A 26,557-nucleotide genomic window follows, 5' to 3' on the forward strand; every position below is an offset into this window, starting at 1 on the left:
TAAGAGACTCAGTCAGGATCGAACGGCACTTAACACAGCACGGTCAATGTATATCTTACAGACACACACACCACACACAGCAGGAACCACAGTCAAGTGGTTTAATCGATGTCTGTCATGTCTGCTCCAGTTACCTCAGCAAGTGTTCAAAGTGTGTCAGAACATCAATGGTGACAATCTCAGGGATTTTTCTGCCAGTGAAATCCTTAAGTAGGCCGCCTAAGCATTGTAAAGTGTGTGTGTGTGTGTGTGTAAAAAAAAACAACAGACACACCTCTCCCACCTTACCCCCCCCCCCCCCCCATCTCATCACACCTTCTTTGCCCGTCTTCCCCCCCACCTCTCGCTCTTTCTCTCTCGTCCCACATCTGGAACTCTTTAAGGCAGAAATGAGTTATACGTCTCCAATAACAATCCTGAAAACCCTCTCCCTTTCTCTTTTCTCTCGCTCTCTCCATTCTCCTCACTTTCAGGCAGGGTCCTTGATTTGATTTATTTATTATTTTCCTGTGTCATGCAGCAGCCTTATGTAGCATTAAAATATATTGCCCAGACAGGCAGACAGGTATACACACACACACACACACACACACACACACACACACACACACACACACACACACACACACACACACACACACACACACACACACACACACACACACACACACACACACACACACACACACACACGTGTTCTGCCATAGATTGCTGGCTTGGCTGCTCTGTAATAGTTGGCCATTTGCACTATTTGATCCCACTGCTAGATGATATGGCATCCCAATGTGATCAATTTTATTGCTGTTATCACAAGCAAAATGGGATGAGTAAGCCTTTCCTCCCATTATAATTGGTATCGATTTGTCTGGTACATTTAGTGTGTGTGCGTGCGTGCACATGTGCATAGGAGTATTGATTGATGGAAAATGGAACATTGATCTAGATGAGTGGCGAGGCCGGTTGCATTGTTGGATGGACTGTTTTCAAATGAAATCAAATTGTATGGGCCAAATACAACAGGTGGAGGCTTTACTGTGAAATGCTTACTTATGAGCACCATTTCCAAACAATGCAGAGGTAACAAGTAAGACAATTATCACAAAAAATGTAAACAATTAACACAATAAATAACAATTGCGAGTGCATTCGGAATGTATTCAGATCCCTTGACTTTTCCCACATTTTGTTAAGATACAGCCTTATTTCTAAAATGGATTAAATAAACAATTTTTCTCATCCATCTACACACAATACCCCATCATGACAAAGCGAAAAACAGGTTTGTAGACATTTTTGCAAATCTATTACAAATCAAAAAAACGGATACCTTATTTACATAAGTATTCTGACCTTTTGCTATGAGACTTGAAATTGAGCTCAGGTGCATCCTGTTTCCATTGATCATCCTTGAGATGTTTTTACAACTTGATTGGAGTCCACCTGTGGTAAATTAAATTGATTTGACATGATTGGAAAGGCACACACCTGTCTATATATGGTCTCACAGTTGACAGTGCACGTCAGAGCAAAAACCAACCACTTTCCTAGAGTGTGCGGCTCTCCTTTATGTTTTAAGTGTTCTACTCCGCTAGCCAGCACCTCGCCTAAATAGGTGTGCATTTATTTCGCCTCTAGAGCAAAAACCGAGCCATGAGGTCAAAGGAATTGCCATTTTGAGCTCCGAAACAGGATTATGTCGAGGCACAGATCAGGGGAAGGGTACTAAAAAATCCCTGCAGCTTGAAGGACCCAAAGAACACAGTGGCCTCCGTCATTTTTAAATGGAAGAAGTTTGGAAGCACCAAGACTCTTCCTCGAGCTGGCCCCCGGGCCAAACTGAACAATCGGGGGGAAGGTGACCAAGAACCCGAAGGACAACCATCTCTGCAGCATACCACCAATCAGGCCTTAATGGGAGAGTGGGCAGACGGAAGCCACTCCTCAGTTAAAGACGCATGATTCCTCCCTTCGAGTTTGCCAAAAGGCACCTAAAGACTCTCAGACCGTGAGAAACAAGATTCTCTCATCTGATCAAACCAAGATTGAACTCTTTGGCCTGAATGCCAAGTGTGACGTCTGGAGGAAACCTGGCACCATGGTGGTGGACTCAGACTGGGGCGAAGGTTCACCTTCCAACAGGAAAATGACCCTAAGCACACAGCCAAGACAACACAGGAGTGGCTTCGGGACAAGTCTCTGAATTTCCTTGAGTGGTCCAGCCAGAGCCCGGACTTGAACCAGATCGAACATCTCTGGAGAGACCTGAAATTAGCTGTGCAGCGACACTTCCCATCTAACCTGACGGAGTTTGAAAGGATCTGCAAAGAAGAATGGGAGAAACCCCCCAAATACAGGTGTGCCAAGCTTGCAGCATCATACCTAAGAAGATTTGAGGCTGTAATCGCTGCCAAAGGTGTTTCAAAAGAGTACTAAGTAAAGGGTCTGAATACTTATGTAAATAGATATTTCCGCTAGAAATTTTTGCAAATGTAAAAAAAATATATAAGAACCGGTTTTTGTTTTTTCATTATTGGTTATAGTGTGTAGATTGATTAGGGGGGGAAAACTATTTAATCCATTTAAGAGTAAGGCTGTAACGTAACAAAATGTGGAAAAAGTCATGGGGTCTGAATACTCTCCGAAGGCACTGTAAATTTGCAGTTGGTACAATACAACCCTTGACTGATTTCACATATTGTTGTGTTACAGCCTGAATTCAAAATGGATAAAAAGAAATAATCTCACCCATTAACACACAATACCCCCATAATGACAGTGGAAACATGTTTGTTGACTTTTTTTGAATTTGAAATACAGAAATATTGAATTTACGTAAGCATTCACAACCCTGAGTCAATACACAACCCTGAGTCAATACAAAGGTTAGAATAAGCTTTGGCAGCAATTACAGCTGTCAGCCTTGATTGTATAATATTTGCACATCATTTTTAATGGTCTTCAAGCTCTGTGAAGTTGATCATTGCTGCACAGCTATTTTCAAGTCTTGCCATAGATTTAAGTTTAAGTAAAATATGTAACACGGCCACTGAGGAATATTCAATGTCGTCTTGGTAAGCAACTCCAGTGTATATTTGGCCTCCTGTTTTAGGTTACTGTCCTGCTGAAAGGTGAATTTGTCTCCCAGTGTCTGTTGGAAAGAAGAATGAAACGGCTTTTCCTCTACGATTTTGCCTGTGCTTAGCGCTGTTCCGTTTCTGTTTATCCTAAAAAACTCCCTAGTTCTTTCCTAGGACAAGCATACCTATAACATAATGCAGCCACTAATATGCTTGCAAATATGAAGAGTGCTACTCATTGATGTGTTGTGTTGGGTTTTCTCCAATTATAACGCTTTTTGTTCAAGACATAAAGTTAATTTCTTTGCCACATTTTGTGCAGTTTTACTGTAGTGCCTTATTGTAAACATGATGCATTTTTTTGAATAATTTTTTTCTGTACAGGCTTTCTTCTTTTCACTCTGCCATTTAGGTTAGTATTGTGGAGTAACTACAATGTTGTTGATCCGTCCTCAGTTTTCTCCTATCACAGCCATTAAACTCTGTAACTGTTTTAAAGACACAATTTTCTTCCTCTCTGGCAACTGAGTTAAGAAGGACGCCTGTATCTCTGTAGTGACTGGGTGTATTGATACACCATTCAAAATATAATGAATAACTTCACCATGCTCTAAGGGATATTCAATGTCTGGAAGATAAAAAACAAACAATAGGTGCCCTTTGCGAGGCGTTGGAAAACCACACTGGTCTTTGCGGTAGAGGTCGACCGATTATGATTTTTCAACACGATACCGATTTATTGGAGGACCAAAAAAATCCGATACTGATTAATCGGACAATTTAAAAAATAAATAAAATAAATAAGTATATATATATATTTATTTATTTATTTGTAATAATGACAAATACAACAATACTGAATGAACACTAATTTTAACTTAATAAAATACATCTATAAAATCAATTTAGCCTCAAATAAATAATGAAACATGTTCAATTTGGTTTAAATAATGCAAAACAAAGTCTTGGAGAAGAAAGTAAAAGTGCAATATGTGCCATGTAAGAAACGTTTAAGTTCCTTGCTCAGAACATGAGTGTAACGGTATTCCTCCTCCTCTACAACCGCAGAGGAGTAGTGATGGAACCAAGGCGCAGCGGGTTGTGAATACATAATTTATTTAAAGAAAACACGAAAACACGAACTTCACTATAAACTAACAAAACAACAAACAGATAAGACAGACCTGGACGACGAACTTACATTAACACGAAGAACGCACGAACAGGGAAAATAGACTACACAAAATGACGATGAACAAAACAAACCGAACAGTCCCGTATGGTGCGACAAACACTGACACAGGAGACAACCACCCACAACGAACACTGTGAAACAACCTACCTAAATATGACTCTCAATTAGAGGAACGCCAAACACCTGCCTCTAATTGAGAGCCATACCAGGCAACACTAAACCAACATAGAAACAGACAACATAGAATGCCCACCCAAACTCACGTCCTGACCAACTAACACATACAACAAACTAACAGAAATAGGTCAGGAACGTGACAATGAGAACATATGAAAGCTGGTGGTTGCTTTTAACATGACTCTTCAATATTCCCAGGTAAGAAGTTTTAGGTTGTAGTTATTTTAGGAATTATAGGACTATTTATCTCTATACAATTTGTATTTCATATACCTTTGACTATTGGATGTTCTTATAGGCATTTTAGTATTGCCAGTGTAACAGTATAGCTTCCGTCCCTCTCCTCGCCCCTACATGGGCTCGAACCAGGAACACATAGACACGAGCCACCCTCGAAGCATCGTTACCCATCTCTCCACAAAAGCCGCACCCCGCTAACTAGCTAGCCATTTGACATCGGTTACACCAGCCTAATCTCGGTAGTTGATAGGCTTGAAGTCATAAACAGCTCAATGCTTGAAGCATTGCTAAGAGCTGCTGGCAAAACGCACGAAAGTGCTGTTTGAATGAATGCTTACGAGCCTGCTGCTGCCTACCATCGCTCAGTCAGACTGCTCTATCAAATATCAAATCATAGACTTAATTATAACATAATAACACACAGAAATACGAGCCTTTGGTCATTAATATGGTCGAATCCGGAAACTTCGAAAAAAAAATGTTTATTCTTTCAGTGAAATACGGAACCGTTCTGTATTTTATCTAATGGGTGGGTGGCATCCCTAAGTCTAAATATTGCTGTTACATTGTACAACCTTCAATGTTATGTCATAATTATGTACAATTCTGGCAAATTTAATTACGGTCTTTGTTAGGAATAAATGGACTTCACACAGTTTGCAACGAGCCAGGCGGCCCAAACTGCTGCATATACCCTGACTGCTTGCACGGAACGCAAGAGAAGTGACACAATTTCCCTAATTATAAGAAATTCATGTTAGCAGGCAATATTAACTAAATATGCAGGTTTAAAAATATATACTTGTGTATTGATTTTAAAGGCATTGATGTTTATGGTTAGGTACATTAGTGCAATGACAGTAGGCTGTGGTACAATGAGAAAGTAACAGGCACCGCATCAATTATATGCAACTCAGGACACGCTTGATGAACTAGTAATATCATCAACCATATGTAGTTAACTAGTGATTATGTGAAGATTGATTGTTTTTTATAAGTTTAATGCTAGCTAGCAACTTACCTTGGCTTCTTGCTGCCCTCGTGTAACAGGTAGTCAGCCTGCCACGCAGGCTCCTCGTGGAGTGCAATGTAAGGCAGGTGGTTAGAGTGTTAGACTAGTAACCGGAAGGTTGCAAAAACGAATCCCCGAGCTGACAAGGTAAAAATATGTCGTTCTGCCCCTTTTATTTTTTTAAATATTTTTATTTCACCTTTATTTAACCAGGTAGGCTAGTTGAGAACAAGTTCTCATTTGCAACTGAGACCTGGCCAAGATAAAGCATAGCAGTGTGAACAGACAACAACACAGAGTTACACATGGAGTAAACAATAAACAAGTCAATAACATGGTAGAAAAAAGAGAATCTATATACAATGTGTGCAAAAGGCATGAGGTAGGCAATAAATCGAATAATTACAATTTAGCAGATTGACACTGGAGTGATAAATCATCAGATGATCATGTGCAAGAAGAGATACTGGTGTGCAAAAGAGCAGAAAAGTAAATAAATAAAGCAGTATGGGGGTGAGGTAGGTAAATTGGGTGGGTAGTTTACAGATGGACTATGTACAGCTGCAGCGATCGGTTAGCTGCTCGGATAGCAGATTTTTAAAGTTGTTGAGGGAGATAAAAGTCTCCAACTTCAGAGATTTTTGCAATTCGTTCCAGTCGCAGGCAGCAGAGAACTGGAAGGAAAGGCGTCCAAATGAGGTTTTGGCTTTTGGGATGATCAGTGAGATACACCTGCTGGAGCGCGTGCTACCGGTGGGTGTAGCCATCGTGACCAGTGAACTGAGATAAGGCGGCACTTTACCTAGCATAGCCTTGTAGATGACCTGGAGCCAGTGGGTCTGACGACGAACATGTAGCGAGGGCCAGCCGACTAGGGCATACAGGTCGCAGTGGTGGGTCGTATAAGGTGCTTTAGTAACAAAACGGATGGCACTGTGATAAACTGCATCCAGTTTGCTGAGTAGAGTATTGGAAGCTATTTTGTAGATGACATCGCCGAAGTCGAGGATCGGTAGGATAGTCAGTTTTACTAGGGTAAGTTTGGCGGCGTGAGTGAAGGAGGCTTTGTTGCGGAATAGAAAGCCGACTCTAGATTTGATTTTGGATTGGAGAGGTTTGATATGAGTCTGGAAGGAGAGTTTGCAGTCTAGCCAGACACCTAGGTACTTATAGATGTCCACATATTCTAGGTCGGAACCGTCCAGGGTGGTGATGCTAGTCGGGCGTGCGGATGCAGGCAGCGAACGGTTGAAAAGCATGCATTTGGTTTTACTAGCGTTTAAGAGCAGTTGGAGGCCACGGAAGGAGTGATGTATGGCATTGAAGCTCGTTTGGAGGTTAGATAGCACAGTGTCCAGTGAAGGGCCGGAAGTATACAGAATGGTGTCGTCTGCGTAGAGGTGGATCAGGGAATCGCCCGCAGCAAGAGCAACATCATTGATGTATACAGAGAAAAGAGTCGGCCCGAGAATTGAACCCTGTGGTACCCCCATAGAGACTGCCAGAGGACCGGACAACATGCCCTCCGATTTGACACACTGAACTCTGTCTGCAAAGTAGTTGGTGAACCAGGCAAGGCAGTCATTAGAAAAACCGAGGCTATTGAGTCTGCCGATAAGAATATGGTGATTGACAGAGTCGAAAGCCTTGGCCAGGTCGATGAAGACGGCTGCACAGTAATGTCTTTTATCGATGGCGGTTATGATATCGTTTAGTACCTTGAGCGTGGCTGAGGTGCACCCGTGACCGGCTCGGAAACCGGATTGCACAGCGGAGCAGGTACGGTGGGATTCGAGATGGTCAGTGATCTGTTTGTTGACTTGGTTTTCGAAGACCTTAGCTAGGCAGGGCAGGATGGATATAGGTCTGTAACAGTTTGGGTCCAGGGTGTCTACCCCTTTGAAGAGGGGGATGACCGCGGCAGCTTTCCAATCCTTGGGGATCTCAGATGATACGAAGGAGAGGTTGAACAGGCTGGTAATAGGGGGTGCGACAATGGCGGCGGACAGTTTCAGAAATAGGGGGTCCAGATTGTCAAGCCCAGCTGATTTGTATGGGTCCAGGTTTTCCAGCTCTTTCAGAACATCTGCTATCTGGATATGGGTAAAGGAGAAGCTGGGGAGGCTTGGGCGAGTAGCAGCGGGGGGGGGGGGGGTGCGGGGCTGTTGGCCAAGGTTGGAGTCACCAGGAGGAAGGCATGGCCAGCCATTGAGAAATGTTTGTTGAATTTTTCGATTATCACGGACTTATCAGTGGTGACCGTGTTACCTAGCCTCAGTGCAGTGAGCAGCTGGGTGGAGGTGCTCTTATTTTCCATGGACTTTACAGTATCCCAGAACTTTTTGGAGTTAGAGCTACAGGATGCAAATTTCTGCTTGAAAAGCTGGCCTTTGCTTTCCTGACTGACTGCGTGTATTGGTTCCTGACTTCCCTGAACAGTTGCATATCGCGGGGGCTCTTCGATGCTATTGCAGTTCGCCACAGGATGTTTTTGTGCTGGTCGAGGGCAGTCAGGTCTGGAGTGAACCAAGGGCTATATCTGTTCTTGGTTCTGCATTTTTTGAACGGAGCATGCTTGTCTAATATGGTGAGGAAGTAACTTTTAAAGAATGACCAGGCATCCTCAACTGACGGGATGAGGTCAATATCCTTCCAGGGTACCCGGGCCACGTCGATTAGAAAGGCCTGCTCGCAGAAGTGTTTTAGGGAGCGTTTGACAGTGATGAGGGGTGGTCGTTTGACCGCGGACCCGTGGCGGATACAGGCAATGAGGCAGTGATCGCTGAGATCTTGATTGAAGACAGCAGAGATGTATTTGGAGGGCAAGTTGGTCAGGATAATGTCTATTAGGGTGCCCATGTTTACGGATTTAGGGTTGTACCTGGTGGGTTCCTTGATGATTTGTGTGAGATTGAGGGCATCAAGCTTAGATTGTAGGACTGCCGGGGTGTTAAGCATATCCCAGTTTAGGTCACCTAACAGAACAAACTCTGAAGCTAGATGGGGAGCGATCAATTCACAGATGGTGTCCAGGGCACAGCTGGGAGCTGAGGGGGGTCGGTAGCAGGCGGCAACAGTGAGAGACTTATTTCTGGAGAGATTCATTTTTAAAATTAGAAGTTCGAACTGTTTGGGCATAGACCTGGAAAGTATGACAGAACCTTGCAGGCTATCTCTGCAGTAGATTGCAACTCCTCCCCCTTTGGCAGTTCTATCTTGACGGAAAGTGTTATAGTTGGGTATGGAAATCTCAGAATTTTTGGTGGCCTTCCTAAGCCAGGATTCGGACACGGCAAGGACATCAGGGTTGGCAGAGTGTGCTAAAGCGGTGAGTAAGGCAAACTTAGGGAGGAGGCTTCTGATGTTGACATGCATGAGGCCAAGGCTTTTTCGATCACAGAAGTCAACAAATTAGGGTGACTGGGGACATGCAGGGCCTGGGTTTACCTCCACATCACCCGAGGAACAGAGGAGTAGTAGGATGAGGGTGCGGCTAAAGGCTATCAAAACTGGTCGCCTAGAGCGTTGGGGACAAGGAATAAAAGGAGCAGATTTATGGGCGTGGTAGAATAGATTCTGGGCATAATGTGCAGACCAGGGTATGGTGGGGCACGGGTACAGCGGAGGCAAGCCCAGGCACTGGGTGATGATAAGAGAGGTTGTATCTCTGGACATGCTGGTCTCAATGGGTGAGGTCACCGCATGTGTGGGGGGTGGGACAAAGGAGGTATCAGAGGTACGGAGAGTGGAACTACGGGGTCCATTGCAAACCAAAACAATGATAACTAGCCTGAACAACAGAATGCAAGGCATATTGATATTTGAGAGAGACATACAATACGGCATAAAGTGATTGCAGGTCTTGATTGGGAGAGCTAGCTAAAACAACAGGTGAGATAACAGCAGCTAGTCAGCTAACACAGCAACAGAAGGTAAAAATGGCGACGACTAGGCAGAGAGGGTCGGATTAACTACACACATATCCTGAGTTAAAGCACAGAGCCGACAGATAAAACACAAATAAACATAATGGAGTACCGTGAATTAATGCACAGTCAAGCAGGCATCAGCTATGTAGCCAAGTGATCATAGTGTTCAGGGGGCAGCCATAGATGGAGCAGTGAGGCCTCCACTAAGCTAGCACGCGTTTAAAGTTAGTAGCCCGGGGGGTGGTCTGCTCAGACGGAGGGGGTCTGCTCAGACGGAGGCCGGTTGAGGGCACAGCGGATGGGGTATTCGTCTGCAGACCAGACGTGGTCGTGTCGACAGAGAATCCAAGCCGGATGGCGATGGCGAAAGAGAGGTTGTGAAGTGTAGAATTGTGTTTGCTAACTGGTGCTAGCTTCCTGGCTGCGCTAGCTGCAAGATAAGCTAGCAGTTAGCAGACCGGGGCAGGCAAGCTAGCAGTTAGCAGACCGGGGCTAGCAAGTTAGCCTTTGGGGGACGTCGCGATGGGGGGGAAGTCTGTTTTTGCCTCTTCGTGCGGTGACGTCGTGCGGTGATAGACCAGTCGTGGAATTAGTAGGGTTCCAGGTAGCTCTAGGTAGCTAGCAGGCCTAGTAGGTTAGCAGAATGGGCCTTCAGCGGGCGTCACGCCTGAGGGGCCTGTTGGAGTCCTCGGGCAGATTATGTCGGTATTCCAGTCGTAGAGGATCGGCGGGGTTCCGTGCTCCGTACCGGCAGTAAAGGGGTCCGGATATTGTAGCCCAGAAGTGGGCTTCAGTGGTAGCACAGGAGCCCTAGCCGGGCTAGCTTCAGGCTAATTGGTGCTTGCTCCGGGATGGAAACGCTAGCCAGGAGTGGTCACCCGGGATTGTGGTTAGCTAGTTGCGAAGATCCAGATGAAAATGTTCAGAGTTTGCGGTAGGAATCCGGGGGTATGGAGAGAAATAGGTCCGTTATGCTCTGGTTTTAGTCACGTTGTTCGAACTAGCGAGAGCTTTCCGAGCTAAAGGTTAGCTGATGACCGCTAGCAATGGTTTGCTAACTGATAGCCAGCTAACTACCTACCAGCTATCTTCAGTTGATGGATTCCAGATCAGAAGTAAATAGAAATACTTTAGAAAAAAGCAGATCCACGCCACATTGGGGGAGGCGGGTTGCAGGAGAGTATTTAGAAGTTGAGGTTTAAGAAAATATTTTTTAAAAGATATGCGAAGAAAAAGATGTAAAAAGATATATACACGGGACACGACAGGACAAAGACGTCTACACTGCTACGCCATCTTGGAATTATATGAACAAGGCAGTTAACCCACCGTTCCTAGGCCGTTATTGAAAATAAGAATGTGTTCTTAACTGACTTGCCTAGTTAAATAAAGGTGTAAAAAATATATATATTCGTCCAAATCTGTGTCCAAAAATACCGATTTCCGATTGTTATGAAAACTTGAAATCGGCCCTAATTAATCGGCCATTCCGATTTAATCGGTCGACCTCTACTTTGCGGTTGAATCTGTTTGAAATTCACTGCTCGACTGAGGGACCTTGCAATTATCTGTTTGTGTGGGGTACAGAGATGAGGTAGTCATTCAAAAATCATGTTCAACACTATTATTGCACACAGAGTGAGTCCATGCAACTTATTATGTGACTTGTTAAGCACATTTTTACTCCTGAACTTATTTAGGTTTGTCATAACAATTGGGTTGAATAATTATTGTAAGAATGAAAAACATAATTCCACTTTGACATAATGGGGTATTGTGTGTAGGCCAGTGACACAAAATCTCAATTGTATCCATTTGAAATTGTCTGTAACCCAACAAAATGTGAGGTGTGACTACTTTCTGAAGGCACTGTAAACATTATGTTGGAGGCATATGTTTGTGCCTGGTGAATACATACAGTATATTGCACACCAGGCATTAACATGGCTTTTAGTTTGGCCCTCTTGGGTCAGTTTAGCATTTTCCCTGCTGATCTGGGGTCTGTTACTATGGGACAATTTCTCCCTTGGAGTCAACATTTGTGCAGATGAATTTGGGATAACTTTATGAACGGTGTCACCAACCCAGTGTGTACAGAGTTAAAATTGTAAGTGATCTAGCTTTAGTGGGTTATAAAGGTTATACCTGCTGTTCTCGCTCTTTCTCTGCCTGTGCGTGTCCTTCTATGGTAGGGTTGGGCAATATCCCGATTTTTATACCATCATACCTTTTCTGTATCATACCAGGGTATACGGACGGTATTACCGGATGTGCACACAAGGGGCACTATTTATAAAAAATATTATAATAAATAGGATTATTTCTTTATTTTTGACCCACAAAACAATTTAGGCAACAGGGATTTTGTTACAGGAGGGGGTTGAGTGTCTCTGCTTTAACCAAGAAGCTTGATCTAGACACGAGCAAGTTAGCAAACTTAGCCCTAAGCTGGAAATAACAGATCTTATTTTTTTACGGTATTGAAAATGATACTGTCGGTATTTCCAAATGGAAGCACATACAAATGTACACATAGTCGATATCGCTGTTTATACTCGCTTCCTGTCCGATCTCAGTTGTGAAATGCTGGTACAAAGGTTCAGGGAGTCGTGTGTGTGTGTGTGTGTGTGTGTGTGTGTGTGTGTGTGTGTGTGTGTGTGTGTGTGTGTGTGTGTGTGTGTGTGTGTGTGTGTGTGTGTGTGTGTGTGTGTGTGTGTGTGTGTGTGTGTGTGTGTGTGTGTGTGTGTGTGTGTAATCACTGTTTTTTGAGAGCCACAAGCAGTCAGTGAACAGGGGATTTTGATTCAACGACAAAGTCAACCATTATTTAACCCAGTCTATCAGTGTAGAACCTATTCCCTCTACTTGTCTAAAATGTTCATTATTTGTCGAAGCAGCCCGTTGTTGTAGACTTCACAAAATAAACCTTCACTCGTAAACTCTCTCATATTCCACTCTCTAGCTGAACCCTCCCATTGCCCTCTGATGTTATTTGGGGTGTGTGCCAAATGGCACCGTATTCTCTAGTGAAAAATGTTTGACGAGGGCCCATAGACAGAGGGATCATTTGGGACGCAGACGTGGTCTTACTCTTCGTTTCCTCTGATGCTATCCAGCAGTTTAGTTTAATCTCATCCTCACGCCAGTCTCTTCCTCCCCATTAAATAACGACTCCATGACTCACTCTGAACACGGCTTACACTACAGGACAACTAACGCTAATGAACTAGGGAGAGCGAGCGAGAGGGAGGTAGGGAAAGAGAGGGGGGAGAGAGAGAGTGAGCGATAGGCCAGAGGGGGAGAGAGAAAAGACGGAGGGTGTTGGGCAGAGACACAGTGAGATAAATACTTTTGATGCTTTCTATTGAGACATTCTCACTTACTTAAAAACACAACACTCCCCGTGAAACATCCCCCCCTCCTTAAAATATAGAGAAGTAGAGAGAGAGAGAGAGATCCAAGACAGAGATAATAGCAATTGCATGCTGTTTTGCTTACTTTATGTGAATGGAAAACTGGAAGGCATAGTGTCCCATTTCTAGAGAGTTCTCTGCGGCAACAGTTTAAGACCGGTTCAACACAGACACGCACGGACGCGCACACACACGTTCAGGATCCAATGCTAATGGCTAATGTGAGAAGCAGAGGGTCTGGATTAGAATCTGGCTGGCTGGTTGGATTTTTCCTGGATGTCGGTATGGTTCAACTGAGAATTTAGTACTGGGTATCCCATAACCTCCGTGTAGAGGCTGGATGGGAGACAGGGCTGCCACCGAGACACCTGTGTAGGGAGGAAGGGAGAAGAGAGACAGAAGAGAGAGACAGATGTGCCTGTATATGCTTGCCAAGAGACAGTTCCTGCAATGGGAGGACCATACTCACCAAAAACAAAACGCACAACTCACATTTTTCCACATTTGTCTCTATCCGTTTCCCCATCAGCCCCCTCACTCCCAGATGAAGCCCACGCCATAGTCCATCTGTAGGATGTGATGGAGTAAGTAATTGTATACATTTCCTCTCAGGGGTCACAGGGTTAGGTGTCATCTTGGAACTGGTAGTGTCACGAGCCAGTCGGCACGGTCTTGGCCCTCCTTACCCACAACTACCAGAGACCTCTTTGTCCCCTGCCCCCTCTCGCATGCCGCCGGTCACCATGGCAACGCCAGCCAGACAGGAAATCAGGGGCAGCATGGGAAGAACGCCAACAATGATTTACACAACCCTAGGTTGGGCAGTTTGAGCGAGTTCTAAACAGAGGGAGCACGAGAGAGAGAAAAGGGCTCTGTCCTCACTGCTTAGAGGGGATGGAAAGAGGGACGTAAAAGGGGGGAAAAGAAAGACAGAGAGAGGATTAAAGCATAATCCTGCTGCTTTTTGTAGAACTTTAGCCGTTTGTTCGTCATGCTCGCGCGCCATTCATTTTGTGCTTCCGGGGCGAAAGAGAAATACGGGTTCAGTTCTTTACATAAATCAGGCGGAACCTCATCCACCCCTTCCCACGTCTCCCCTGTATGATTACTGTTGTTCTAAGAGAGCCCCGCTTTTCCCCCCTATAAGCACACACAGCTTTCCCGTTATGTAACGGATTGAAACCTTTTAATGAGATCTTTTTTTGGAGAATTCCGAGAATTGTATTTCTGTTTTTAAAGTGCCTCATCACATTCTGCTTTTTTTTAGCACTAGCTTTAGATGGAGGGTGGACACTTGAATGTGAACCGGATAGCACCTAAAAGGCTGCTAGCTCTTTCTAATGGAACCGCCTAGATGAGGCGGACTCAAATCTGGACTTTGAGTCCACAGCTCCACTGTTGATGTTTTATTGCCCTCTAATCAGGGACCGATTTAAAACCTTGGCCACTGGATGTGTGCAAGCGGACCACCAGAAACAAATCGCAATCCAATGTGTAGCTGGACTCGAGGTCCAGACCCGAGTTGGACTGACGTAGATGATTCAATTCAAGGTAACTCGAGCATTTGTACCCTTACGGCAGTGTCCCGCGCGTGTCTTCATGATCTTCTACAAAAGTAACACATTTATTTGATGTAATACATATCCATACAAGTCTTTCTTTACACCCCATGTTGACCTTCCCCATTTGCTGCATTATGAACAACGAATGCCAACCATCACAGTTCTAATTGCTGATGGACATGATCTTGTGTATGTGTGTCAGTGTGTGTTTGCGTGTCAGTGTGTGTGTGTGTGCCTAAACCAAACCCCAGCCAGTTACTACTGCCAATAGAGGCCCATTTTGTGGATGGCATGGCTGTAATATTTTATTACATCTCAGACCACAGAGTGGGCAAGAGGAGAAAGGGAGAGTAGTGGAGAGAGTGCGATAGGAGGAAGGAGGGCTGTGTGCTATATAAGGCAAAGCCATCCTCTACAGAGATGAACCTGGAGAAGAGTCCCCTAAGCAAGCTGGTCCTGGGGCTCCGTTCACAAACACAAACACACCCCACAGAGCCCCAGGACAGCAACACCATTGGACCCAGTCAAATCATGAGAAAACAAAAAGATAATTATTTGACACATTGGAAAGAATTAACAAAGAAACTGAGCAAACTAGAATGATATTTGGCTCTAAGCTGAGAGTACACAGTAGCAGAATACCTTACCACTGTGACTGACCCAAACTCAAGGAAAGCTTTGACTATGTACTGACTCAGTGAGCATAGCCTTGCTATTGAGAGAGGCCGCCGTAGGCAGACCTGACTCTCAAGAGAAGACAGGCTATGTGCACACTGCCCACAAAATGAGGTGGAAACTGAGCTGCACTTCCTAACCTCCTGCCAAATATATGACCATATTAGAGACACATATTTCCCTCAGATTACACAGATCCACAAAGAATTTGAAAACAAACTCAATTTGGATAAACTCCCATATCTACTGGGTGAAATACCACAGTGTGCCATTACAGCAGCAAGATATGTGACCTGTTGCTACAAGAACAGGACAACCAGTGAAGAACAAACAACATTGTAAATAAATCTCATATTTATGTTTATTTATTTTTCCTTTTGTACTTTAACTATTTGTACATCATTACAACACTGTATATATACATAATATGACATTTGAAAAGTCTTTATTATTTTGGAACTTCTGTGAGTGTAATGTTTACTGTTAATTTTGTATTGTATCATGCAGGGATAGCCTGCAGAGTTTTGTCTTACTATCCAGGTCTGTGCCCAAACAATTTGAGCTTCTACTTTTAAAAATCCACCTCTCCAGAAACAAGTTTCTTACCGTTGCCGCTTGCTATAGACCACCACCTTCCCCCAGCTGTACCCTGGACACCATCCGAGCCGGTTCATTAGTGCACCTCAGCCATGCTCAAGGTCCTAAACGACATCATAACCGCCATCGATAAGAGACAATACTGTGCAGCTGTATTTATTGACTTGGCCAAGGCTTTCAACTATGTCAATCACCACATTCTTATCGGCAGACTCAACAGCCTTGGTTTCTCAAATGACTGCCTCGCCTGGTTCACCAACTACTTCTCAGACAGAGTTCAGTGTGTCAAATCGGAGGGCCTGTTGTCTGGACCTCTGGCAGTCTCTATGGGGGTGCCACAGGGTTCAATCCTCAGGCCGACTCTTTTCTCTGTATACATCAATGATGCTCTTGCTGCTGGTTATTCTCTGATCCACCTCTACGCCGACAACACCATTCTGTATACTTCTGGCCCTTCTTTGGACACTGTTAACTAACTTCCAGACGACCTTCAATGCCATACAACTCTCCTTCCGTGGCCTCCAACTGCTCTTAAATGCAAGCAAAACTAAATGCATGCTCTTGAACCGATCGCTGCCCACACCTACGCACTTGTCCAGCATCACTACTCTGGACGGTTCTGACTTAGAATATGTGGACAACTACAAATACCTAGGTGTCTGGTTAGACTGTAAACTCTCCTTCCAGACTCACATTAAGCATCTCCAATCCAAAATTAAATCTAGAGTCGGCTTCCTATTTCGCAACAAAACATTCTTCACTCATGCTGCCAAACATACCCTCGTAAAACTGACTATCCTACCAATCCATGACTTCGGCGATGTCATTGACAAAATAGCCTCCAACACTTTACTCAGCAAATTGGATGCTGTCTATCACAGTGCCATCCGTTTTGTCACCAAAGCCCCATATACTACCCACCACTGCGACCTGTATGCTCTCGTTGGCTGGCCCTCGCTTCATATCCGTTGCCAAACCCACTGGCTCCAGGTCATCTACAAGTCTCTGCTAGGTAAAGCTCCGCCTTATCTCAGCTCACTGGTCACCATAGCAGCACCCACCCACAGCACGTGCTCCAGCAGGTATATTTCACTGGTCACTCCCAAAGCCAATTCCTCCTTCGCCCGCCTTTCCTTCCAGTTCTCTGCTGCCAATGACTGGAACCAACTGCAAAAATCACTGAAGCTGGAGACTCATATCTCCCTCACTAGATTTAAGTACCAGCTGTCAGAGCAGCTCACAGATCACTGCACCTGTACACGGCCAATCTGTAAACAGCCCATCCAACTACCTCATCACCATATTGTTATTTATTTGATTTATTTTGCTCCTTTGTACCCCAGTACCGCTACTTGCACACTCATCTTCTGCACATCTATCACCCCAGTGTTTAGTTTGCCATACTGTAATAATTTCACCACTATGGCCTATTTATTGCCTCACCCCCCTTATCCTACCTCATTTGCACACACTGTATATAGACTTTCTCTATTGTATTATTGACTGTATGTTTGATTATTCCATGTGTAACTCTGTGTTGTTGTTTGTGTCGCACTGTTTTGCTTTATCTTGGCCAGGTCGCAGTTGTAAATGAGAACTTGTTCTCAACTAGTCTACCTGGTTAAATAAAGGTGAAATATATATATATATTATTATTTTTTTTCTCCACTTTTGTATGTTATCTACTTCACTTGCTTTGGCAATGTTAACATATGCCAATAAAGCCCTTGAATTGAATTGAATGTAGAGAGAGCTGTGTGCCGTATAAGGGAATTACAATTTTTCAACTATTTATTTGCACTATTTACCCTTTTTTTAATAGTTCAATAAGCGAGGCTTATAGCGAGAGAGTGAAAGGGGAAGGGAGAGGGTGATGGAAGGTAATGTGCTGTAAAAGAAAGAGTGAGGACAGTGTGCTGTATGAGAGAGGGAGAAAAGAGTGTGCTGTATAAGTGAGAGGGAGAGAGGAGGGGCGAGCGAGAGGGGAGTGTGCTGTATAAGTGAGAGCGAGAGAGGAGGGGCGAGCGAGAGGGGAGTGTGCTGTATAAGTGAGAGGGAGAGAGGAGGGGCGAGCGAGAGGGGAGTGTGCTGTATAAGTGAGAGCGAGAGAGGAGGGGCGAGCGAGAGGGGAGTGTGCTGTATAAGTGAGAGGGAGAGAGGAGGGGCGAGCGAGAGGGGAGTGTGCTGTATAAGTGAGAGGGAGAGAGGAGGGGCGAGCGAGAGGGGAGTGTGCTGTATAAGTGAGAGGGAGCGAGGATGGGCGAGCGAGAGGGGAGTGTGCTGTATAAGTGAGAGGGAGAGAGGAGGGGCGAGCGAGAGGGGAGTGTGCTGTATAAGTGGAAACAGATCTGCGTGTCTAGGGGATTTACACTAATTGCTCCTCGCTGTGCTCTCTGATGAAATCTCAGAGTCTGTTCGGACAGAGCGGGGACACAGGGATGGATGGAGAGATAGTAGAACGAGAGGTTTGGCAGGAGAGAGGGATCACAATCACCCCACCCGCTACTTCAACCATGTCTATTAGGTAGCCTTCACTGACTGGGATGTGGAGCAAGCAACAACCACAATGCTTTTTTGAATACTGTGTGTATTCTTGTATGTGTGTGTGTGTGTGTGTGTGTGTGTGTGTGTGTGTGTGTGTGTGTGTGTGTGTGTGTGTGTGCACACACAGTGTGTATTATTTTGTGTGTGTGTGTGTGTGTGTATTCTTGTGTGCTTGTGTGTGTGTGTGTGTGTGTGCTCGTGCATGCTAGCCTGGGTGTATTTATTTGTGGGTGTGTAATGACAGACTACAATTTTTCTCACCAACCGGTGCTGGAGAAAACCAAACAGCACCCTGCTTTCTTTTGGATGGGGAGAGTGATGTGTTTCTTTCTCTTCTTTCAAGCCTCAAGTCTTTTTTTGTAAATGGTCAGAATGAGTGGGCTTTTGTGATTAGTATCAGTGACCTCTTTGTCTGGTCAGAGCAGACGTGTGTGGAGCTCAATGCCCGAGCCTAGACATACTACACTGGAAATGCTAACACATGCACACACACGCTGGAAAAGCAAATACACACTCATTTGTAGCCTCTCTGTTAGCTATTCACACTGCTCTCAGAATACCACAGAACGATGAGAATATGAGTCATTTTGTCACGTTAAATTTACTAAAGGGCCACATGAAAAGTTAGTGACTTGAATGGTTATAATTGGAGACCTAGGGAGGAGTGAGCAAATAGCATCCCCCTGAACAAACAGCATCAGAAAAAGCCAGCGTTCTTTCCTCCATGACGGGAATACATGCGAGTGTACAAGGCATAGTGTTGCTGGAGTGTGTACGTTTTTTTTGTGTGAGACTGCGCATGTGCAAAGAGTACAAGTAAGCAAGTTCTCGGCAGGACATTAGTCTATTGGCAGGAAAATCTGAATAACAGAGTTTGGCCTTGATGGATTTAGACTCTGCCCCCACGTGATCCCTGTCAAACGTGTGCCGGCCACACACACACACACACACACACACACACACACACACACACACACACACACACGCACACACGCACACACGCACACACGCACACACGCACACACGCACACACGCACACACACACACACACACACACACACACACACACACACACACACACACACACACACACACACACACACACACACACACACACACACACACACCTACCTGCAGCCATTTAGTGTCACTCCAAAAAATAGGATTTCCGCCGAGACAAGCTTTTAAAGGGATATTCAAGCCCATGGATACCATTTGTATGTATCTCTGTGCAGTTTCAATGAAGTTGCTAAACTAGCGTTAGCGCAATGACTGGAAGTCTATGGGAACAGCTGTGACATATTTAATGATGTTATATTATGCTAATTCCCCTGTGGTGAACATAACGTGTTAATACATTACACAGACTAATGTTTTCACCACACATGAATTACAGGAAATACATAAGATGTTAGTATTAAAGTACATAGTCATCACAAGCTCACAAAATCGATTGCTTAAACCAAATCAATATCTTTGGTTTAGTACTCGTGTTTTTGTCATACTTGCCAGTCTGTATTGGGTCTTAGAGCACATCGGTCTTTTTCAGACCATGGTGGCTAGAAAAAAATTGGGCAGTCCTCGTATGAATTAGTGGATTTTAGGGTTAAGCTACCATTCAAATGAAAGCCAACCCCTGTCACTATTTAGAAACAGATGTGAGGTGGTGATTTGTTGAAATGATCCAGTCAAAAAAGTTGTGTTTTCTTTTCCGTGTTGGCCATCTACCGGGGAAAAAAAGTTGCTAAATGTGACTCGTTTCAGTAAACTAGGCATATGTTGCAGGTCACTACTTCACGAGAGCCATTTGAACGTAAACTTTCTTTTTCATTTTTTTTTCAAAATGCATTTTTGGGCAGAAATGCCTTCTGGAACATGTAAACTTTGATGTGCCTTAATAACAGACTTGTATGCCATCTGTAAATACGAATAAAATGGTTTAATTACGAGCCTATTTGGTTAAGCCACAGAAAAAGTCAACAACCTTCCCGCTAGCCATGATTGGCTGAGATAATGAGTGGGCCGAGAGATGAGAGATGCCGAGAGATGAGTTTGGATTGGTCTGTCATATAGCAAGCTTCTGACGATTTGAGCTGGTCAGTATGTGTAGGTAATCCTGTCTTTTTTATAGTATCGCGTAGTAGAACTGCATAAGTGTTGCTCTCCACTTTATGGAGGACCGACTTTTGAAATCAGTGGAATTAGAGTATGATAGTTAAGGAGATGGAGAAAACACATGTCTCCGGATTACATCTTCAAACTAAGGACAACCATGGCATCCGTGACAGGGAGAATGGTCCATCCATGATGTATACGGTTAAGATAGACTAGCTAGCTACATTTTCCGATATTACACATTTATAATTTTAACAGAAAATAGTTTTCATTTCAAGATAAAGTGTACTGTTAGCTAGCTAGCTAACATTAGCTGGCTGGCTCGCTAGCTAACATTACGTGTATGTCATTATTTGTATCTCAGTGCCATTTGCTTTACCTAATGCTAGCTAACATTGCAACTGGTTGGTTAGCTACCTGCAGCTTCATGCAGGGTAGTAAAGACATGAGTTGGGATTATGTTTGTTAAGATTATTTCTTAACTAAATACTCCACTATGCAAGTAACCATTTCAATAGAATGTCACTGCGACAACTGTCAATAGACGTAGCTAGTAAATTCACTCTGCAGAATAACTGAACTGAATAACTGACAAATTTACGAACGCTCAACACCTGTTGAATATGGCCGGTGTCAGTAAACGTTGACAAAAAAAACGTAAATTGTTGCCAGCAGCACAGTTGCAGTCACCAACGCTCTGGATAACATAAAAACAGCCTAACCAGCTCTGCTAGGGCGAGTAAAATGGTCGGAGTGAGCTGTTTGAGTGAGCTCTCATTTGTGTCGGGAAGTAGCTAGCAAGCTAGCCAACTTTAGCCAGTTAGCGTGGGTGCATGACTGTTGTTGTTAGGACAGCACACTCGGATCAACCCTTAAAGAGATGGTTGGGGCTAAAGTGTGTGTGAACAATGCTGAATGGGTGTAGACAAAGAAGCTCTCCAGTAGGTACCAAAATATTTAAAGGCCATTTTCTCAAAAGTGAGGTTACAAGTTGATCAACTTTCAAAGCAGAATTACTTTCCCATTGTTCCCTCAAATGCAGTGTATGATATACCCTTTTGTAGCTATGTGTCTCTGCTTTCATCCAAGGTAAAAAAAACAAACAACACTATTTCAAATTTTGCTACATAAGACCGAATCAAGGCTGTCGGTCACAAATGACTCGGACAGGTTGTCATCTATCTACAGATATAAATGTAGTAATCCCAAATTCATTGAGGTTTGTCTGTTAGAAGAGCGCAAATGGTACATGTCGCCACTGTTATTATTCCAGCTCTATTGATTTCAATAAAATATCGATGTGAGCGATTCATTTGCACGCACTATTGATTACAGTAGAACAAGCTAATCAATTCCAGTCTTGAGTGACCGCTTGATAGATGTTGGTGCTTGTGCAGTTTTATAAGCTACTAATTTCTACTGAACAAAAATATAAACGAAACATGCAAGAATTTAATTGATTTTACTGAGTTACAGTTGTGCGGAAATCATTCAATTAAAATAAATTCATTAGGCCCTAATCTATCGATTTTAACATGACCAGAAATACAGATATGCATCTGATGGTCAACAGAGACGTTAAAAAAATAGGCCTCACAATGGGCCTCAGGATCTCGTCACTGTATTTTTGTGCGTTAAAATTGCCGTCGATAAAATGCAATTGTGTTGGTTGTTTGTAGCGTATTCCTGCCCATACCATAACCCTACTGCCACCACGGGGCACTCTGTTCACAACGTGGACATCAGCAAACCGCTCGTCCACACGACGCCATACGCATGGTCTGCGCTTGTGAGGCTGGTTGGACGTACTGCCAAATTGTCAAAAACGATGTTGGAGGCAGCTTATGGTAGAGAAATTAACATTATCTGGCAACAGCTCTGGTGGACATTCCTGCAAACAGCATGCCAATTTGCACGCTCCCTCAAAGCTTAAGACATCGGTGGCATTGTGTTATGTGACAAAACTGCACATTTTAGTGGCCTTTTATTGCCCCCAGCACAAGGTGCACTTGTGTAATGATCATGATGTTTAATTAGCTTCTTGATATGCCACACCTGTCAGGTTTGTCTTGGCAAAGGAGAAATGTTCACTCACAGAGAAATAATCTTTTTGTGCGTATGGAACATTTCTGGGATCTCTTATTTCAGCTCATGAAACATGGTACCAACCCTTTACATGTTGTGTTTATATGTTCTGTTCAGTGGAGCAAGATACTGGACAAGTAATCTGAACACAAGTGTGACATGTGTAGGGAGTAACTTGTATGTAACTTGTATGTATAACTTGTATGTATTCTACTTTATCAGGTAAAAACTACTGAATGAGGACAAGCACGTGGTATGAGTTATTGATTTTGAGATGAGTGAAATCGTGAAAATATGTCCTGACTATCATTACCGTATGTAGGGCATGGAGGTCTGCTTCTCTCTGAATTCCTCTGCTTTTCCTCTTCTCTTTCTATCTCTCTGTCTGGGGCATGTTTGAAAGTGTCTGTCTGTGTAAGTGTGGTAAATTAGGTCGCTGACCTGGATTTAGCATCTCTCTCTCTCTCTCTCTCTCTCTCTCTCTCTCTCTCCTCTCTCCTCTCTCCTCTCTCCTCTCTCCTCTCTGTCGCTTTCTCGTTCTGCCTCCGAAACACCTTTCATCCTCCTAACCTCCATTCCTCCATGCCAGATCTGACAACAGGCGTGTGTTCATCCCTATTTTCAGCACACCCTCTTCTCTCTTCAACCTCTACCTCGAGGAGTCTCTTCTCTTCTCTTCCTATCCTGTCTCATATTTTTCTCCCATAAAACCCCACGCCCTTTCCTCCTTTTTATTTCCATCGGCCCATGTCTTTCTTCCTTGCTTCTATTATGTCGATTCCTGTCTTTCTAACCAGTAACACGCCGATTGCTGAATCGCAAGGGCCGTGGTCATCAGGGCACGCAACAGAAAACATTTCAATGTTTTGCAAAAAAAAAAATATATAGTTTCATTTTGGAGAAGTACAGGTAGTCCCTCCCTGTTTTCAGTCCATTTTCATCTGTTTGAATCCCATTGAACATGACCCTTGTCTACGTCAAAACAGCACCTTCTTTGTGGTGGTTGTCTGGTTCGAGGGACAGAAATAACCACAGCGTACCGAGCTAGTCTAGCACCACGGGGCAGCACATATAGCTGGATTTCCCCAGTGGTTAGAGTGAAACGTTTTGGATCCCAGGGCATATGGAACGCACATGTAGCGCTATAGACTTTGTTAGGGTGGAATGACTATGGTTGCATTTTTTGATCTCGTCAGCACATTGGGTTTTCATGGGGCGTGTGTGTGTTAGCTTTTGTTTGTCAGTCGTTTTTTTCCCACATGCCAATGTGTTGTCACTTGAAACGCCAGCCCAGCCTCATCCGCATACAATGGACAGAGGACAGGACAGTACAGGGTTGTCCCCTAGTCAATGAAACTGCTAGTCCAGGCTTGCATGCGGAATTGCAGTTAATTAAGCATGAAGGCTTGATATAGCTCGGACTCGCGTGGCTTATTGCTTTAATTTAAAAAAAAAAAAGCTCAAATTGACCAATTTAATAATGCTGGATATTTTGTTACACCTGTGCGCTACATCCATATAAATCAAAAGCATTTGTTGCATCGATCAGTCACATCCTTCATTCAGGTCAGAGATGTCCTTAGCCTGGTTCCTATTCCACATTTAGATGTGTATAATGAGTGTTTTAGTTGTTAATAGTTTGGGGACAGGAATATCGACAGCTAGCGTGGCCATTGGCCACCAACAGTCCCCCCCTGCATCTTGTGAATACTTCACTGAGCCCCGATTAGTCTCATTTTCTTGCCAAAACATTGGTTTGTGTGTGTGTGTGTGTGTGTGTGTAGAGGGGTGGCTGGGGTTGTCGGTTGTCACACGTGTTGCTTGACTACACACACTTCAGGCTTTGGTGATAAGGACAAGGCACTTGTGTGTGTGAGAGAGTGAAAGAGAGACAGATCCCCAAGTGTCTCTAAATTTGTCAGTCCGTGTTTTCCCTGTGTCTTCTTCAGAATTCCCATGTGACTGTGTGTGTGTTTGTGCAAGTGTCTTAGTAGGCCTATTGGCATGCGTTTGTGGCCTTGTGTGTTCCTCCTTTTCTTGCACATCTGCTGTATCCCTCTCTGTCTCCCCCATTCCTCTCTCCGTCTGTGTGTGTGTGTGTGTTGTGTGGGCCAGTTAGAAAGAGAGCCAATGCCAATGGAGCAGGCCAAGTTTCCTTTAGTCTCATATAGAAAGAGATGACCATTGAGTGAACGAAGAGGATGACGCACGGTGAATCTGACATCATCATCCCGAGACGGATGAATAAAGACTATTGTTTTATTACGGTAATTGAATTAAAAATGTTGCACTATTTCTGTCACGTGCAGAATGTGCATCGGGGTTAACTAGGGACTTTGGGGATGGTGAAACTCGACTCGGGAATATGTGTGTGTGTGTGTGTGTGTGGTAGAAGAGGGGGGAGACAGCAGAGGAAGTCACTCAGACAGTAGTTAAACAAAGCAGTTCCTAAAAAGTGTGTAGCCCTCCACTCTGTCACAGCCTCTGAAACACAACTTTACTTTCTGCTCCTATCACTAAGCATCACTAAGCATGGGCGTAACTTCCAATAGGGACTGGGGGGGGGGGACATGTCCCCTCAAACACATTTAAAAATAAAAATGTTGTCCTCTTCAATTTTGTCTATTGCTATATCATCATATTAAAGAAAAACATTTTATTCGTAGACGCCATATGCAATAAGAGTGTGGAATACCGGGGTATTTGGAAAAAGCCACAGGATGGTTTTTGAATATCGCCAATACTGCTTAATTTTTGTAAAAATGTTATTGCTCCTTTTTAAGTAAATATCTGTAGTCAACTTGTGCAATATTATTGGAGATAAAGAACATTTCGTTCTTCATTTCACCTGTCCCATTTATTATGTATCTTACGGTAGTCCCCAGTCACATGTGGTGTTTGTTTACAAGCACACAACGATGAGAGACCGGAGCCTTGTTAGCCAATTACTGGGATGCAGCATGCGTCAGGTGATCTAATTACAGTATGGAATTCACAACTAAATGTTTGCCAGCTAGAGATCTTATAACTATTAAGTTAACTGTCTAAAATCTGTTAATTCCTCTGCAGTTGTGCGTTTGGTTTGCTGATTTAGTAGCTAGTTTACGATCTAGCAGGAAGAAGCTAAGTGGTTAGCTTCTTCCAAAATCAAGCATTTTGCTTGGTAACAGCAAAGAATCGCCTTCTGTACCAAGATCCTTGCTAGCTATTATTCATTTTGGGTGTGCAGCAAACTGAGTATCATTTTTTAGTTATTTTTATACTTGTATGGTTTAGGTCAGAAACTGTACAAAATGTTCGCAATGCGCTCGTTACCATTTAGTTAGCATTTTCGTAAGGATTCCTTAGTACTTGTTAGCATTTTGTTCACATTCTGGTACGTTTTTTGGACTTTGAATATTAGTACTTTTCACATAAATACCTGCAGTCAACTTGTGCACTAGGTAATAAATAAAGCATATCGCATTCATAATTTCGCCCGTTAGATAATTTTTCATTATGAGGCTTACTAATACTAGTTTCCCAAAACAGCAGTTTGAGCCAGTCACGTGTGTTTGTTTACAAAGAAGCACAACGAGCAAAATCAGAGCTTCGTAAGGTGAGTCATCTCTGCAGCGCAACTTAAGTTACGCTTGTATGAAATTCACTACTAATATTTGCCAGCTATATATCTTAGAACTATTAAGTTAACTATCTAGGATGTGCCAAATCAATTCTCTCCAGCTGGGTTTTGTGAACTTGCTAATGTTAGCTAAGTGGTTAATGTTAGCTAAGTGGTTAATGTTAGCTAAGTGGTTAATGTTAGCTAAGTGGTGAATGTTAGCTTGCAGGATCAAGCTTCTTGGTAATTAAAGATCCCATGGCACTTATCGTAAGATTAGGGGTGTTAACCCCGGTGTCCTGGCTAAATTCCAAATCTGTCCCTCAAACCATCAT

At 43.7% G+C, this 26,557-nt stretch overlaps 1 protein-coding gene across 2 annotated transcripts in view; it reads left to right on the forward strand.

Moving 5' to 3' along the window:
• The window catches only part of abtb2b (ankyrin repeat and BTB (POZ) domain containing 2b), a 143,873-nt gene that overhangs the window by 12,162 nt on the left and 105,154 nt on the right, over window positions 1–26,557 (forward strand). The window contains exon 1 of one of the 2 annotated variants that reach the window (XM_055934961.1): window positions 14,186–14,594. The exons of the other annotated variant lie outside the window; for it this stretch is intronic. Within the exon in view, the coding sequence (XP_055790936.1) occupies window positions 14,495–14,594 (100 nt within the window). The 5' untranslated portion in view covers window positions 14,186–14,494. Of the gene's footprint in view, window positions 1–14,185; window positions 14,595–26,557 lie in introns of those variants that run through there. 2 annotated transcript variants of the gene reach the window in all.

This window comes from Salvelinus fontinalis, chromosome 9 (genome assembly GCF_029448725.1).
Source record: "Salvelinus fontinalis isolate EN_2023a chromosome 9, ASM2944872v1, whole genome shotgun sequence".
NCBI classification, from domain to species: domain Eukaryota; kingdom Metazoa; phylum Chordata; class Actinopteri; order Salmoniformes; family Salmonidae; genus Salvelinus; species Salvelinus fontinalis.